Genomic DNA, 17,559 nt, shown 5'->3' with positions numbered 1-17,559 from the left:
TGTAACACACCTGTACACACCCTGGTGACACAAGCACCACCTTTTAAGTACTTATTGGAGCACTGTCAGGCATACAAATGGAAGCCGAGAAGGGGTGGAACGGAGTGAATATAAAAACTAGAATTACTGTCTTGGGGTTGTATGTCTCCACCAACCAGCCAAGCTGCATCTTCCACTCATGTCTGTCCTCTTATCTTAATCTTATCCCCACATCTATTAGGAAAAAAGCATCTGAGAACAAAGCGTTATGAAGGGGTATTCTGGGAACTTTATTATGAACTATGATGAGACCCCAAATTCCAAATGAGAAATGAAGAAACATCTGACATGACAGCATAACCCTCACTTCATATTCCTTGTTGAGTGCCGTCGTCTGAAGCAAACACTGCATGGAGCTAAGTGTGCAGAAATCTCATCACTTCAGGCTCACTGATGCCTCCAGCACCTGAGCAAAGATAAAGCCAGGTGGAGCTGTGGTCATCCTGCATTGATCCTTTTACTTACAAAATGAAACAAAAAAGTGACAGACAATACAAAGCATTTACATACATGGAGGTCAAACTGAATGCGGATCATTGGCTAGATGGGAGAAACAACATGGAGTAAAAATGCTGTTGACTCTAAAGTGCATATTAATAAAGAATCCATGACTTGTTTGAGTTCTTCAGGAAAATTTGTTCCCAGATTTTTTAAATTTACAAGATTAAACACAACTGCTGCTCAAGTCACAAGTGTCTGCTGTCTTCACTCCACAATCAAGACAGCAGGAACTCGACACGTTCCATCGCAGACGGAAAAGTCTTTTTCTTTATCTTCTATTGTCTCTAAATGTAGCACTTGAGCATATTTGTTGAAGGTGATGCACATTTACCTTTCAGATTTTGTTCTCCTACCCGCATGGTGAAATGTACTTTAAGTTACATTGGATAAAAGCATTAACAGCGAGACTGTAATGCAATGAAATAGATCATATTAAATAAACTCATACAACTGCAGGATATCAAGCAAAAAACATTTACAGTGATGTCCGACTTGGTCGTTCCAGCTTCCCAAAACTCATCAACAACCACATTCGCAAAACTCAAAACATGATATAGCGCTTTCTCTCACTTTTTCAAAATGTTCTCATTTTTGCATTTGTATTGAATTCACAGTGCGTCTGCACTAAAAGCATCACGTAAATCCTCAATCTGCACTTGGTCAGTCACCCTGTAAAAAGGACAAATAAAATAGGAAGCTAGTTTTCTTGTTTGCGACATGCAAAGTTGTTTGAACTTACAGCCGCTTGAGTATGCTGTCAAAAGCTGCTTTAAGATAAATTCACATTTTCAGACAAACTGAAAATGATAACTGCTCACTATTTTATAGTGGTGCGCAACTTAATTGTGTATCAGAATAATCCAACAAGTAACTTCAACTGCTTTAAGTCTGAAAAATAGAAAACAAAGAACATCAGATTGAAACAAACGTCGGGCTTGAGTCATTCATGTGTGCTCATCTCTTCACTGTAAAACTTATTTTGGGCTGAGATCCCAATGGCACATCACTTCGGGGTGATAATGATGGATATATCTTTTATTTTTTCCCTCCTGTGTCCGTGGGCTTTTAGTCAGAATCACCGTTGCGCTCTTCCGCTTTCATTTCCAAAAATCTAGCCATGTGTTCAAGTCGCATGGAGCCTCGATGAATCCACTCCTTCTGCTGACTTTCCTGAGAGTGACGGAAAAAACATTATACCACAGAAATCTAACCTGAAATAACACTGGTGGTTTAAACAACAGCAGTATAAAATGATACTGACCAGAAAAATGACCTGCATTATGCTGCAGTCGACCACCTGCACCTCACACCTCTGCTGGGATCCATTTAACTCCACATTGAGGGCCTGTCCCACCCTGTACTGGGTCAAGTGTGGGTAAGGCCAGTCTTTCAGGTATTGCATCATGAAGGACTTGTGAGGGCTGTCTGGAATGTCATCTACAACATTTTCCTCTTTTAAAAAAAAGAAAGAAAAAAAGACAGTCTGTCATTCTTCAGGCGTACTACCAACTGTGCATTTCAATAGCTGAAAAGATGGGGTCCATAGGTACACGTGTTCCTTTTGCTTTGAATGAACATATTCACAAATAATATTGTGTTTGCAAGATAAATGACATGTCCCAAATCCATAATTCAAACCAATTCTAAGGAGGTGTTTAGTAAAGTGTGTTAACATCAGAAAAGTGACAGTATACTCACACTCACTACTCAACATAAGGTACATTTCTTAGTGTGCATTTGATGGATACCATTCTCCCGTGATGCACTGCACAAAAGAAAAAACTCAGACTATGGGAGGTGGTCAAACAGCTCCAGGAAGATTACAGGAAACCTTATCCCTAGCAGTAACCACAGAGGGGGCACTACAGGAGGTATCACCTTAACAGGGGAGAAATAATATAAGATGGGGGAACAGATTTTGACCTGCGCTTCAGGTCCAAATACCTTTTGGCGACTGTGAATATACCTGGGCTGCCCATCCAAGTAAAGTCTGTGTTAGAAACAGTAAGTATTGGTATGCAGTATATACTATATAGAATTAGAATGTAGCATGGATTTGGGACCCGTTATGTGTGCACAATACAAACAAAACAGGTGCCTGCTCCTAACTCGTAGCTACTACTAATGGTCACACACTCTCCAGGGCACCTTAAAAGCACCACCTACAATTATATAGATAAGTAAAACAAAACAAAGGTCTCTAATCTCTAATCAAATCCCATTTCTGATAAAGGCCTGGTTCTCTCTGCAGTAGATAAATAAAGGCCCTGGACATGTGAGTGTATCAACAGGCAAACTTACGTGGTCTGCACACCAGGTGAAATAAAGGTAAACCAACATAGACCGGCGTGTGGTCATCCAAAAAGACCAAGAACCTGGAACATTAAAATATATTTTACTACAAATCAAATTGTTACTACAGCAATTTCTTTTAGAGGTATTAGTTTCTTCTAAAAATACTTCTGGTGGATCGTGGATGTACACACAAACACTCATTTAAGCACACACCTTAAGCGGTTCTTTCTGCTGGGTAGCTCTGACAAAACACCAGGCCGAAACCTGAACTTGTTATCTTGACACCTGACCACGACGCGAGCCCCGACATACAGCTGCTCCAGCTTCGGTGTGGTGTCAAAGGCGATGTGGTGGCCGGACACCAGGCTCTTCCCTTTTTCTTCAAAACTAACTTTGTACTTCAACCGTCCATCTTCTGCAAATAAGTAAATATCAGTGAGCAAAATCACCACTGCTTGATGTTTATTATGCTTTGAAATCAATTACACAAGTCACAAACATTGTTCTCTGTAAAAATACAGTTGTATCTGCATGTAAGGAACATGTGGCAGCCATATTTTTGTGTATAAAAACAACTCATACAAATGAAAATGACTGAGAGCTGATACTAACAATTAGCTTTAGGGCTGCCTCATTAAAGATTAGAATCATCAGTCAGAGACTCCTTAGTTGATGGAGATTCTTACAGCCAAGCATTTTTTTTTTTAGTTTTTGTCTGGCATTTGCAGCCTACTTCTGTGGATGTTTCAGTCCCCAGATTAAGGCTGGACAGGCAGCTGTGGACCCAGACCCAGGGTGAGTCTGAGTGAGACGGAGGCAGCTGCCTGGAGAGAGAGGCTTCGCCCGGGATAGGCTCCGGGATAACATTGTCTTCTGCTTTCTACCTGTAAGTGGTGAATTTATGGCTAAAAGCAACTTAATAGGATACAGTTTCAGACTTCTGTTTGATATCTAGTGTCGGCAGAAATGGGGCACATTTCTGATCCATCGTTAGTGTAGGTTTCAAATATGTTTATTGCGATCCATCGTTAGTGTAGTTAGTCTTTGAGCTTGGCATGTTTGGCATTTTTAATTTGAGCTTGGCATGCTGAATATATTACCTGAACATCACTGTCACACCCAATGTCCCATCAAACCCAGGTTAAACTCTAAAATGCTGTATATAAAAAAAAAAGGAACTAACAGTCGAATACTCGTGTTCCCCAGCCAGATCCAATCACACTGACATATTCAGCCCTAATTAGCTTTATATCGATTAACTTATCAATAATTTTTTAAAAATGAACTATCATTTATTGTATAAAATAGTTTAAAAAAAGACCCCATCACATTTCTCTAGAGCCCAGTGACACATCTTTTAAAATGTATTTTTTGTTGGGAGTTATTAATTTTTCAAAACTGTGTAAAAACAGAGAAAAAACATTTTACAAACTGGAATTATTGCTCTATCTTCATCAATAATCAACTAAAAACCCAGGTGTTAGATGCATATGAAGCACAAGCACAATTTTCACCCAAAAAGATCAATTTTCTTACCCCTTGTTACTATGTCTACTATTTTTCCTCGCTGCCATCTCATGGACCTCTTCCTGGCGAGAACCATCATGTCCACTTTGAGCTCTTCTTCCGGCAGGTTCGGACGGACCTTCGTGGTTTCATTGGAGCAATGAGCAAAAGCCGATGATATTATTATAGGGCCTGGTTCTGACAACATTGAAAAACACAATTGTGTATATTAAAAACATGTATGAGCTTGAAAGATTGTAAAATATGAATGATTTGTCATGGGAATATTCAGGGTAAAAATTATGATCTGATAAAGCAACGCTTAAAATTGCCATTATATGAGTGCCGTTCATTTGGTATTTCTGTCTGTGAGTGATGGTGGAGCTCATGTTGAGGTCACGGCATTACCATTGTTGTTGTTGTTGTTGTTTCTTGTTGTGTCGTTCTTGGCATGTTTGGCAGTTTTCTGTTTATTATGTGAGAGGGAGAAATCAGAATCACTAGAATCATCTTCTGGTTCCCACTGCATATCAGAATCAGAGCTACTGACAGAGTCGTCTTCACTGTAGAACTGCTGAGGTGTCGGCGGTCGCAGAGCGCTGATCTTGTATTCTGGGAGTCGGGTCAAGACCACCACTGCTTTTTTTATTACACTGAGAGAGTCAGAGCCATCCTCCAACTGGGTCTCTTTGCCGGGAGTTTCAGTTGTGGAGGGGACAGACCCACACGGAGAATCGGACATATTTTCTGTAAAGAAAAACATATTGGTGAAATTCAGGTTTGCAACAAACAAAAAACCCAAAGCAGAGATTATACAAGTTATAAATTAACAGCAGAAACTGTGATAACGGAGCATTTGTTTGAGTCATTTTTCAAGCAAAAATGCCGCATAATTGGAGCTTATGATATTATATATTTTATATTATATTATATTATATTATATAGATGTTAATGAAATCTTTCTTTCAGGTTTTGAACTTATTTTGACTTCTTTAAGGACAAAACTTTGCTATTGGCGAGACAAATAATTGCAATTAACAGCCAAGAATGTCCTTTGTGGATAATAAAGTCAAACTCTGTTTAAAAACTATTAGGGGTGTAGGTCACGTTTCATCACAAGACAATATTATATCAATTCTTAGGCGAACACTACGATGTTTGATAACACAAAGTCTGTCACAGTATGATTTTGATTTGATTCAATTCAGGGGGCCTGCGATCAATATGAGTAAATATCCTCATTGTCTTTTTCTTGGCTGCTCACCATAGTCTGCCTGGCGCTAAACCACTGGCACTGTTTAAATGCTTAGAAGGAGGTGATGCTTGGAGGAAATGGTGAGATGTGCCATAGGTATTTCAAAATAAGGGGTATCTTAAAGATGATAATATACGTCAATGATCTATATATCGATCCAGACTGATGTAAATTGAAACTCCTAAAAACTATCAATTATATGTTTTAAAAAAACACAAATATGTGCTTACTATAAGTGGGGAAAAAAAATCAATTGATAGATGCATTGCCATGTGGAACTGGTTGATTCAGCATCGATTCACAAATGTCAATAACTGATTATGTAAATGTTTGTTCATAAGATGATGCTGACGGAACACAAGTGTCAGAACTCAGTTGCGAAGTCAGTGTAGTACCCGGACTGTCTATAGCGTGGACCAGCTAAAGTTAACTTGTACTAATTCAACTTCACAAAAGACAGCAGTTGCGAGCTTGTTTTAATTTAAAGTCTAAATAATGACATTTGCAAGGCGATCATGAAGTATATTGTGAATAGTTGCTTAGTCCATCACCAAGAGACCAACATTAAGGAGAGGAGCAGCGATCAGTATGTAAACCGACTGCAGCATTAACCAAATTAAAACACCTCTGTGGTGAAGAAAATAACTCTGCTCAGTCTGTTTTACCTTAAAACCCCTGTGCCTGGTCTGCCCAGTGTCTTGGCTTTCACCAACGCTAATGGAGAGAGAGGCTGCGACGGAGCACTCCGCCTCCCCCTCATGTTATTCTTATACACACAGGAGACTGGAAGGTGCTTTCAAATTCATTCATTCATCAATGCAGTTAACTTTTTCAATTAAAAAAGATTGCAGACCATATATTATTGAATAGAATGTTAATTGCATACTGTTTCAAGGGAAATATTACAGTAGGCTATGCAAACACTGGACGCTACGCAGGCGTGTGTATATCTCATATAGTACAGGCCAAAAGTTTGGACACACCTTCTCATTCAATGCATTTTCTTTATTTTCATGACTATTTACATTGTAGATTCTCACTGAAGGCATCAAAACTATGAATGAACACATGTGGAGTTATGTACTTAACAAAAAAAGGTGAAATAACTGAAAACATGTTTTATATTCTAGTTTCTTCAAAATAGCCACCCTTTGCTCTGATTACTGCTTTGCACACTCTTGGCATTCTCTCCATGAGCTTCAAGAGGTAGTCACCTGAAATGGTTTCCACTTCACAGGTGTGCCTTATCAGGGTTAATTAGTGGAATTTCTTGCTTTATCAATGGGGTTGGGACCATCAGTTGTGTTGTGCAGAAGTCAGGTTAATACACAGCCGACAGCCCTATTGGACAACTGTTAAAATTCATATTATGGCAAGAACCAATCAGCTAACTAAAGAAAAACGAGTGGCCATCATTACTTTAAGAAATGAAGGTCAGTCAGTCCAGAAAATTGCAAAAACTTTAAATGTGTCCCCAAGTGGAGTCGCAAAAACCATCAAGCGCTACAACGAAACTGGCACACATGAGGACCGACCCAGGAAAGGAAGACCAAGAGTCACCTCTGCTTCTGAGGATAAGTTCATCCGAGTCACCAGCCTCAGAAATGGCAAGTTAACAGCAGCTCAGATCAGAGACCAGATGAATGCCACACAGAGTTCTAGCAGCAGACCCATCTCTAGAACAACTGTTAAGAGGAGACTGCGCCAATCAGGCCTTCATGGTCAAATAGCTGCTAGGAAACCACTGCTAAGGAGAGGCAACAAGCAGAAGAGATTTGTTTGGGCCAAGAAACACAAGGAATGGACATTAGACCAGTGGAAATCTGTGCTTTGGTCTGATGAGTCCAAATTTGAGATCTTTGGTTCCAACCGCCGTGTCTTTGTGAGACGCAGAAAAGGTGAACGGATGGATTCCACATGCCTGGTTCCCACTGTGAAGCATGGAGGAGGAGGTGTGATGGTGTGGGGGTGTTTTGCTGGTGACACTGTTGGGGATTTATTCAAAATTGAAGGCACACTGAACCAGCATGGCTACCACAGCATCCTGCAGCGACATGCCATCCCATCCGGTTTGCATTTAGTTGGACGATCATTTATTTTTCAACAGGACAATGACCCCAAACACACCTCCAGGCTGTGTAAGGGCTATTTGACCAAGAAGGAGAGTGATGGAGTGCTGCGGCAGATGACCTGGCCTCCACAGTCACCGGACCTGAACCCAATCGAGATGGTTTGGGGTGAGCTGGACCGCAGAGTGAAGGCAAAGGGGCCAACAAGTGCTAAACACCTCTGGGAACTCCTTCAAGACTGTTGGAAAACCATTTCAGGTGACTACCTCTTGAAGCTCATGGAGAGAATGCCAAGAGTGTGCAAAGCAGTAATCAGAGCAAAGGGTGGCTATTTTGAAGAAACTAGAATATAAAACATGTTTTCAGTTATTTCACCTTTTTTTGTGAAGTACATAACTCCACATGTGTTCATTCATAGTTTTGATGCCTTCAGTGAGAATCTACAATGTAAATAGTCATGAAAATAAAGAAAACGCATTGAATGAGAAGGTGTGTCCAAACTTTTGGCCTGTACTGTATATATGTATATCCTACAATGGACAAGAATGAGCTGCAGATGGGTACAAGCCGACTGGCACCTCTTGGTTTAAAAGTGAGGGTATGGAGGTAGGTTGAAGGGGAAAGGGACCTGGACACGAGCCACTTGACTGTATGCAAGTAAAATTATCTGTTTAATTATGGATCACCAAAAATTTTGTACGCTATATTTTAAAATAAAAATAAAAATAAATTATGTGTTGAAATCAAACATTAGTTGTTTTATTATTGAATCGTTACCCTCTGAATCGTAATCAAATCAAATCATGAGGTGCCTGGAGATTCCCACCCCTAGTGCTTACCGTCATCATCTCTTTCTTCATAAGGCTCTGTCCTCTTCTTGGTTTTTACCCTCTTCCGAGACTCCTGGAGCTCTGGCATTCTCGTCTCCATCTCGTCCACCTCCATAACCACTGTGACACACACAAACGCACACACGATTTGAAATGATGGTTTGAACTAGGGTTGCAATGGTATGAGATTTTCACAGTACAATAACCGTCCCAGGAAATAAAGTAGTATCATAATATTACATTATTATTATCAGTCAAAATGACCCTTTACGGATCTAGTTTCAACTATCTGAAACTTGAAACCATTTCTTTAATGGAAGTACGTGTAACAAGTCTCCCTTTTGAAAACAAAGTTGAGGTTTTCTGTTTAGTTGCTTTTTTCCTCAATATTGTTATTAAGCAAATGTACACAATACTATAACTGTCAATTTTAATATCACAGTATACCTTACAACCCTAGTTTGAACAGCAGATACTACATTAGAGTGCCAGGTGTAAGGACAGAAACTGCACATTAGATCCCCACAATTACAGTGGCATAGTCAGTCTGACATTATCTTATATCTTTCGAGATTATGTGTGCAGTTATGTGCTTGTTTGTCCTGCTGTCGTCAGCCCATATTCATATAACTGACAGTAGATTTGCTCTGAAATATAAAATATCAAATGCAAAGTATTAGCTGCTATTCACAGACACTCACCTGCTCCTGGTGAGTTTTGGGTTTTTTTTTTGACGCTAAAACCTGCTTGAAATTGCAAATATGACAACTATGAACTGCTTACATGCGTTAGCTGCAGGTATTTCAGCAATTTACCTCGGGACAACTGAAGTACTCTCTTATAAACAAGCACAGGAAGTAATCGTCATGGTGAGGATGCTGGCATTTTTAGTTGCTTTTAGAGGCATTTAGTTGACATTGCTGCATAAGAGGATTACAGGAGCCTTGATGTGTTTTGGCTTGTTTATATTATCGTCATTTAACAATCAGAAATAACATTAGCTCGTTTACTTTAAGAAATTCCACCAGATGTCATGAGTTTTGACGTGCTGTACGTTAGCTAAGGCTAAAGGCGTATCAAAACCACGCAACTTACCTGTTATTGTGTCCTGAATATCCGCTTCAAAAAGACGAAATATTGGTCACACCACAATGCGAGTAATTATTTTGTGTGTCGTTGCGCGTGTAGCACCGTTTAACAGTAGCGGAAGCTGTGAGGCTAGCGCCAATACCCTGCACTGCTAGCTAGCACTGACAACACAGCAGGCTTAAGACGCACACAGATAAAGTGACGTCTTGATTTTATATTAGGACTAAATTAAAATTTTGCAAAATAATCTGGAAACCGATTCTGCTAATTGACAGTATTGAACTAAATCAGCATAACCATGCCAGCTTCCTCCATTTTAGACTTTGTTATTGTTGTGTATTCATCTTCCGCCGTCTGTGGCTTCTTCTTCGTGAATTTTAATTGAGGTAGGTAAACGCCGAGATGGCGCATTACCGCCACCAACTGGTATGGAGATTGATTGTTTGTAGACACCAGTGGCGGACTAGGCTGTCTGGTGGGCAGGGGCAACAAGATAAATAAAATAAAATAAGGGCACCAGCTGCATGTGGTGGGGCAACAAAGTTCTCTTGTATAGGGCAGCCTACATGGCACTGCGTCATGTTCTCTCAATTCCTAACAGTTTTGGGAAGGTTACTTTTGAAATGTAATGGGTTACAGATTACTAAGTGCTCAGTTAAAAATGTAATAAATAGTGTATTTATTTTAATTACTTCATCAAAGTAATGTAACTTGTTTCACATGATTTAGGCTACTTTTAAATTAATTTTCACACGAACTGGTCAATAAAGTTGAAAATGTCCGGAAATAGGCTATGTGTCATTCTGAGGCTGATGAATACTGGTGCTTGGGCAGTGACCTCCACATCAGACACTGACGAAAACAGCCGTCCTTTCACATCAGCATAATACAGGGGCTGAGAGCTGTCAGTGTGTAATGGTGCCTGATGGTGCCAGGGGACACACAGCCAGACAACAATATAACATGGGCAAAAAGTCCAAGTGGGGTGGGTGGGAGAGGTGGTGGATGGGTCCTTGCTGGGTCTTTGCTCCCCGTTTGAATGTAAAGCCAAACCCCGTTACCTGTGTTTTTCTTGCCAAAACCAAATCACGTTCGCGTGTTGGCTCAACGTTACATGTGAGTTTGTTGCTGAAGTAAAAATACATCAATTCATGGTGTTGCACTGACGTAGTATGCCTATTTTGAAAGAGACTATGCAAACTGTGTATTTCCTGTGAAAACGGAAGTGTATCCTGAAATCAGACAATGAATGTAACAGGCTGAAGTTGACATGGTGTCCCAGAACGTCAGCAACAGACGCACCCAGGCTACCTTGCACATCATATGTAGACGTGGAAAGTCCACGACCAAGCCGCAAATGCCAAGGTCAGAGTGAGAATGTGTTGATGCCAAAAGATGCAAAGCAACAGGATAATGAACTTATTACCAAAAAGAATATATCTGGATGTAACCCTATTTGTGATCACAAACATTTTGATTAGTAACTGTAATTTAATAACAAATATTTTCTAATTTCGTTATATGTTACTAGATACATGTAACTATTTACTTTACAACACTAATTTTAAGGCCATCCTGGAAGACACTTCATCTTGTTTTATCTACCATCCAAAAAAAGGCACTTTGCTGCAGCCCCCTGAGTCTACTTATAGATATAGTTCACAAACTCAGAGGCTACATGACATGCAAATACTTTATTGTACAAAATAATCAGTGTTCATTAAATGAGAACATGATCTTTTTTTATTTGACTTAAGCAGTTGTTAAAAAGGTACCCCCCCCTCCCCCCCCTCCCCCCCCCAAGTGTTTTTGCGCTGTAAACTAAATGATATGTTAATATTGACATGAAAATGGCTCAGGACATCATCAACTGTTTTAAAACAGCCCTGGAGGGACAGTGGTTATTAAAAAAATGTATTTGATATGAGTGTATGCATTGTACGCATCCGAAAGGGTTATTTTTATTTATGTGGAGTACTTTATTTGTTTTCCATGTCATTTGTTTGTTTTCTATGTGTTATTGTCAAGCACAATAAGTCGAGTTTACCTCTATATGAAATGTGCTATACAAATAAAAGTAACTTAAATGAACCTGACAAAGCCAATGCTGACACAGAGCTGGGACTTAAAAAGGTCATGAAATGTTAAGAATGTTAACACCCTCTAATAAAGTCCTGCCTCACACACACACACATATATATAAAAAATAAAGAATCAAATAAAAAAATAAGAATATAATTGCTCCTATGATTTGCTCAATATTAATAGACTCAGATCATTATCAAGGACAAATACACGTCATCAGGCCATTGTTATTTTTGACTGAGCTCTCTGACTGCATCTTGATGCCTTCGGCCTCTTGGAGTGTTCTAAGTAGGTCCGCTCAGTAATCCATCCATGAGTTATCTGAAGGGTATTTAAGACAGATACACACACACACACAACCTGATACATATCTTGTGACTTCCAACAGAGTGTAATGATGACTCCTCTTTGTTCAGGAGTGGCCTGGGACGTAGACTTCAGATCCATTCAAAGCTGCATTATCAAAAGATATATATTTATACAGCAGTAAAAGTCCTGCAGAGTCCTGCTCCTGACTGATTTCACCTCCTCTTCTCTCTCAGGTGATCTGCTCCTCCTGGTAGGTGGAGGTGGAGATGGAGCCGTAAGGATCCACCACAGTCTGGGCGCAGCGCACCACTGTCACCAGCAGGAAGAAGCACAGGAGGAAGAGGAAGAAGAGAGCGAAGCCGAGGTCCACGTCCACCTCAAACGGCGGCAGGGCAGGTTGAGAAGCCTGATCCATGTGGCCGATGATGACTGCTGATCCCTCTTCAACTGTTCCCTTGTCAGTTCAGCACCACCACTCTAGGAGGAGGACAGGCGTGTGTGCACATGTGCTCTTGAGATGATGGTGATGACTTGATGTGGGAGATACAAATCACAAAGACAGAGATGAATGCTGAGAAAGCACATAAGACCTATTACTTAAAGAAACAGTGTGTAGGATTTAGTGGCATCTAGTGGTGAGGATTGCAGATTGCAACCAGCTGAAACCTCTCCAATGTACCAAGCTCAAACTCCTGGTTCGAATTCCTTCAGTATTTTTACAGTTCAGGAGGTTTTTGCAGAGGTCTCCTCCTCTTGAAAGGAGGGACCAGGTGATAAAAGTTGGTATAAACACTGAATAAAGCAATTTCATGTTCAAAAAAATGTGTTTTTCTGACGCTGCTTGTCACGGAGGGGCTGATAACTATGGTGGCTGATGCAAAAATGTGAATGCCCCTATCTAGAGCCAGAGTTTGGTTTGTCCATTCTGGGCTACTGTAGAAACATGGAGGTGCAACATGGCAGACTCCATAGACGATGATCTGCTCCCTATGTAGATATAAACGGCTCGTTCTAAGGAAACAAAAACACAGCAACTCTCATTTTCAGGTGAATGTACTATAAAGAAAACATACTTAATATATTATATAACATTTCTGCTAATGTCCCGTTATAGTCCTACTACACTTTTAAATCCATGTAAAGTCATTAGTCATTGGCGTTTAAGTCCAAGTCAAGTTCCAAGTCTTTTTTGATTTTGTCAAGTCGGGTCTAAGGTCATCAAATATTTGACACGAGTTTGACTCTAGTCCATGTGATGTGACTCCAGTCCACACCTCTGGCTGTAATTCTTTTCATTTCAGATTAATCCTCAGATTAATTTCTGGATTAAATGTTTATCATTTGTTCTGTAAAATCTCCATCACAATGTCCTGGAAAGCCAAGTTATTGTCTTCAAATTGTTTGATTTGCACAAAAAAAGTCAAAAACCTCAAAGATATTTGGTTTACACTTACACAAAACGAAGACTAGTGCAAATGCTCAGTTATTTAAAAACTGGAAGCAGAGAATGTTCAATTCTTTAGTTTGAAAAATGACAAAATCACTGTAATAGTTGACACGTGATTTTAAAGAGAACCAGCTTATTTGGAAACAAAGATATAAAGATATTATTTCAGACTCACCATTCTTAATTGTCATCAGGTGTGTGTCTCTGCAGTCTGTCCACCACCTGTCCAAACCTTTGAAAAGCTTTCATAGCACCTCCATCCCTGCTCCCTCCGAGGTTCCTTATTACTCAGGTTACATAAGACAGTCATCAGTTACCAAAGTCTTTACTGTCCCCCTCTTCTAATGATCATCCCAGGAAAAATGAGCAGCCCACAAATTAGCTTCCTGCACACACACACATACATACACATGCAAGGTACACAAGCATACACTTGCACCTTGCGACCTCCCCCTGGCGTGTAAAGCCTTTATTAATACTTAAGCAGGAATTGAATAACGGTCTACACAGTTCACAAGTGAATCAAACACCCCACAGCTTTTGTTCTGCTGTCACAAGGACCTCCACCGCTGTCACCAATTAGACTTCACACCCGTATAACTCAAGCACCTCAGGCGACACTGAGCTTATTCATTACACAAGGCTGAAAAGGCAACACAGGAAGGATGGGAAACGTAATGTGAAAGGAAAGGCAAAAAAGATTTAAGGAGGAGGAGTAAGACTGGACACAGGAGGGGGGCGTGTTAAGGAAAGCCCAGACGCTGGAGCAGCAGAAACAGGAGACGCATTAGCAATTAAATTGCAGAGCCAGATGCGAGAGCAGGGTGGAAATTGACCCTGCCGCTTTAAAATGGAGATTGTTACAGCAAGGCTGCCAGTGACAAGAAGTGTGGAGGCTGAAGAGCAGGGCACCGGGGTAAAGTGATCCCACTCCATATGCAATTAGCCAAGGAGGCCTTTTAGGTTACAGCCAAAATACTGTAGGGGAAAGTTGAAGAGGAAGAGGGACGAAACAAGAACTGCGTTCCTTTTAGGATGGATGGAAAAAGAAGCTGCTGTCAAAGTTTGAGGCTGGATGGCGACCAACTCTTTCACTCAGAGATGATTTTAGAAACATTGGAAAGATTGTTGGCATCGGCCTGCCTCCCCAAAGTGTGCCAGCCAGTTGCTGCTCAGTGTGTCACCACTACACTGTGCCATCTGATATTGTAATAGCCCCATGGTGCCTTCAGGTCTACTCTACACCAGTGGAACCAGTGACTGATGGATGGTGCTCATGCCAGACTGCGTTTGCCCCACTTCCACGGCGACTGAATATCTCTGAGACAATTTGTTTATGTTGGTGTCACCAGTGAGAGGCACTCAGCTCCTGCATTACAAGATGTATCATTGGTTGTTTGACCCCAAGAAAGGACTTCACACTCTATGAATAACAACATTGTTCTTGTCCTCAAAATGTCAAGGGGAATTAGGACGACGTGATGCCAGGATTGAGGCACTTCTCGGAAGTCTTGATTTTGTCCCTTGTACTGCACCATACTTTTTCATGTAAGACAGAAAGTTTAGCACAGGAGTAAGCCCAGATATTACAACCTACAGACATAAAAGTCTGGCTGTCTGGCTTTCACGTGCCTCAAAGAGAGGACGACTGGCCTTGACCTTGTTGCAAGGATTTATAGCTTCAAGCATGTAGGGCCAACTTGCTTTATGTCAGCATATACTTTCTCTGACCGGTTGGATATATAGGAGAGTATACCCACTTCCTCCTCTGTAACCAACCCATCGAACTTGTAGTACAACCACCTCATTAACTACCACTACACCACTGAGTCAACCTTATCAATACCAAACATACTATAACCATCTGAGAGAGCATCCCATTGGCATGCTGACTGCAGGAATGTTCACCAGAGCTGTTGCCTGTTAACTTAATATTCATTTCACTTCCATAAGTCGTCTCCAGTGGTGTTTCCCTTGATTCGGCACTACATCCAACTGGCGTCACAACCACACAAGTTGATCTGCTGCCAGGTCAAAACCCTGGTGGGGACAATGAGCATGCAGATAAGCTTCTCTAAGGTAGTTTCAGATGGTTTGTGCAGAAATTCTTCGTGCAAATCAGTTGCTGTTCGGGCGGCTGGTCTCAGACAATCTTGCAGGTGGAGGTCCTGAGCTGATGTGGCTACATGTGGTCAGGCCGATTGAATGTACTGCCAAATTAATGGAAATGACATTGGAGACGACTTATGGTTGTGTAATGAACAGTCAGCTCATGCGCAAAGGCCCTGCTGGACATTCCTGCAGTCAGCGTGCCAATGGGACGCTGCCTTAAAACTAAAAATTGTGTTGTGTGATCAAACTGCACATTTTAGAGTGGCCTTTTACTGCGACAAAGTTGTGACCAGAATTTGAGTGAAATATATTCACTGAGTGCATGAAAAAGTCTTAGATCTGTGAAAAATGCTAGCATAGTATTTAAGTATATAAAACACTAAATTAAGAACCTAGCACACCAGGCTACCTACAAGGGGTGAAGTCCTCATCACCAAGGGTTAAAATTGCGGACCACATACAAATAAGCACAGTACCTTCTAATTCATCTTAAACCAGTCACACATACACAGTAACCTAATTTTATTCATGATGATGAAGATACAGAAAAACAGAAATTCATCCATCCATTTTCATCCGCTTAGCCGGGGCCAGGTTGCGGTGGCAGCAGACTAGCTAAGCACCCCAGACGTCCCTCTCCCCAGCAATGCTTTCCAGCTCCTCCTGGGGGACCCCAAGGTGTTCCCAGGCCAAACAAGATATGTAATCCCTCCAGCATGTTCTGGGTCTACCTCGGGGCCTCCTACCAGTGGGATGTGCCCGGGACACCTCCAGCAGGAGGCGCCCAGGAGACATCATTATCACATGCCTGAACCACCTTAACTGACCCCTTTCGGCGTGATGGAGCAGCGGCTCTACTCCAAGCTTCCTCCGGGGGTCTGAGCTCCTCACTCTATTTCTCAGGCTGAGCCCAGCCACCCCACGGAGGAAACTCATTTCAGCCGCTTGTATCCGCGACCTCATTTTTTCAGTCACTACCCAGAGCTCATGACCATAGGTGAGGGTTGGGACGTAGATGGACCAGTAAATCGAAAGCTTTGCCTTCCGGCTCAGCTCCCTCTTCACCACAGAAAAAACAGAAATGCATAGCAAAAATAGCATAGTGTTTTAGAGACCCCCAAGATTTTCACACATCATGTTTTCAAGGGAGCTCATGTCTTGTTAAAGGAGCCAAGCTCTCCTGTGGTTCACTCCCTGTTGACACCTCACTACTGAAGTAATCCAGAAGGGCTGTAAACATTTTAAACTGCAGGGAAATCTACTTTATAGGCAACTTTCTTAAGGAGTTACATCATAACCTCAACTTCCTGATACCAAAGGATTATAATGTCATGGTGATGCTCTAACCAACTGGTCTATTGATATAAAATTTGTGGAAAACAATGTTGCTGTCTTGTCATTTGAAATTAAGACATTTTGCTTATGCATTTTTAAAGCATGTAATGATCTTGGGCTTTTTTGTTCGATGTGTTTGAATTCAAGTCTTTGTCGGTCAGACAAGACAGGCAATATGAGGAGCTTTTTCTCTACCACTTTCTGATAAACAATTAATTATTTAATAGAAAAACAACCAACAGATAAATAGATAATGAAAACAATTAGTTGCTTCCCTCAAGGATTTTTCAAGATGTCGCCAAAGATTGGATCTTCTTCATTATTAAGGGGAATTAACACTTAAGAGAATTAAACCAACAGTCATTAGTATTATTTATTCATTATTTGCTCTGGTAATCAATTAATTGAAAAAAAAGCAGATCCCAATTTCCCAAAGCCCCAAATTAATTATTTAAATATTTTTTAACTAACCAATTTTCAGTTTCCTATGACATAAGAAATATTCTGTTAATCAACTAATCGGTTAATATACCAATAATTTTTCAGCCATTTGTCTGTTAGTCATCTTTGATTGGAATTTTTTCCCTACTTGATAAATTCCAATCATTGGTTCATTTTCTGTATAATTTGATAAAACCCCACAAAGTTTAATTGTTAAATTGCGATTGCACATTCTGATTTAAAGAA

General features: G+C 40.7%; 2 protein-coding genes across 3 annotated transcripts; both read right to left on the bottom strand.

Annotated features, from left to right (window-relative positions):
* Window positions 1–245: 245 nt before the first annotated feature.
* Window positions 246–9,961, bottom strand: LOC117264201 (histone-lysine N-methyltransferase SETDB1-B-like). 2 transcript variants are annotated; one of them, XM_033638069.2, is made up of 9 exons: window positions 9,591–9,961; window positions 8,505–8,615; window positions 4,892–5,088; window positions 4,750–4,807; window positions 4,372–4,539; window positions 3,049–3,250; window positions 2,842–2,915; window positions 1,802–1,992; window positions 246–1,710 (listed from the first exon to the last, which is right to left on the bottom strand). In XM_033638069.2, exons 2-9 carry the CDS (start codon window positions 8,608–8,610, stop codon window positions 1,606–1,608), a joined length of 1,101 nt encoding a protein of 366 aa, XP_033493960.1. In that variant the 5' UTR covers window positions 8,611–8,615; window positions 9,591–9,961; the 3' UTR covers window positions 246–1,605. The 2 variants fall into 2 exon arrangements, with proteins under 2 accessions (XP_033493960.1, XP_033493959.1); XM_033638068.2 differs by having other exon boundaries at window positions 4,750–5,088; window positions 9,591–9,960.
* Window positions 9,962–11,411: 1,450 nt separating this feature from the next.
* LOC144467313 (cortexin domain-containing 1 protein) lies at window positions 11,412–13,743 on the bottom strand. The gene is made up of 2 exons (XM_078175664.1): window positions 13,601–13,743; window positions 11,412–12,508 (listed from the first exon to the last, which is right to left on the bottom strand). The coding sequence occupies exon 2, from the start codon at window positions 12,391–12,393 to the stop codon at window positions 12,208–12,210; it is 186 nt and encodes a 61-aa protein (XP_078031790.1). The 5' UTR covers window positions 12,394–12,508; window positions 13,601–13,743; the 3' UTR covers window positions 11,412–12,207.
* Window positions 13,744–17,559: the final 3,816 nt, after the last annotated feature.

This window comes from Epinephelus lanceolatus, chromosome 16 (assembly GCF_041903045.1).
Source record: "Epinephelus lanceolatus isolate andai-2023 chromosome 16, ASM4190304v1, whole genome shotgun sequence".
In the NCBI taxonomy this organism is placed as follows: Eukaryota; Metazoa; Chordata; class Actinopteri; order Perciformes; family Serranidae; genus Epinephelus; species Epinephelus lanceolatus.
The sequence above is the reverse complement of the archived record's forward strand: the minus strand, read 5'-3'. Positions and strand labels throughout refer to the sequence as shown.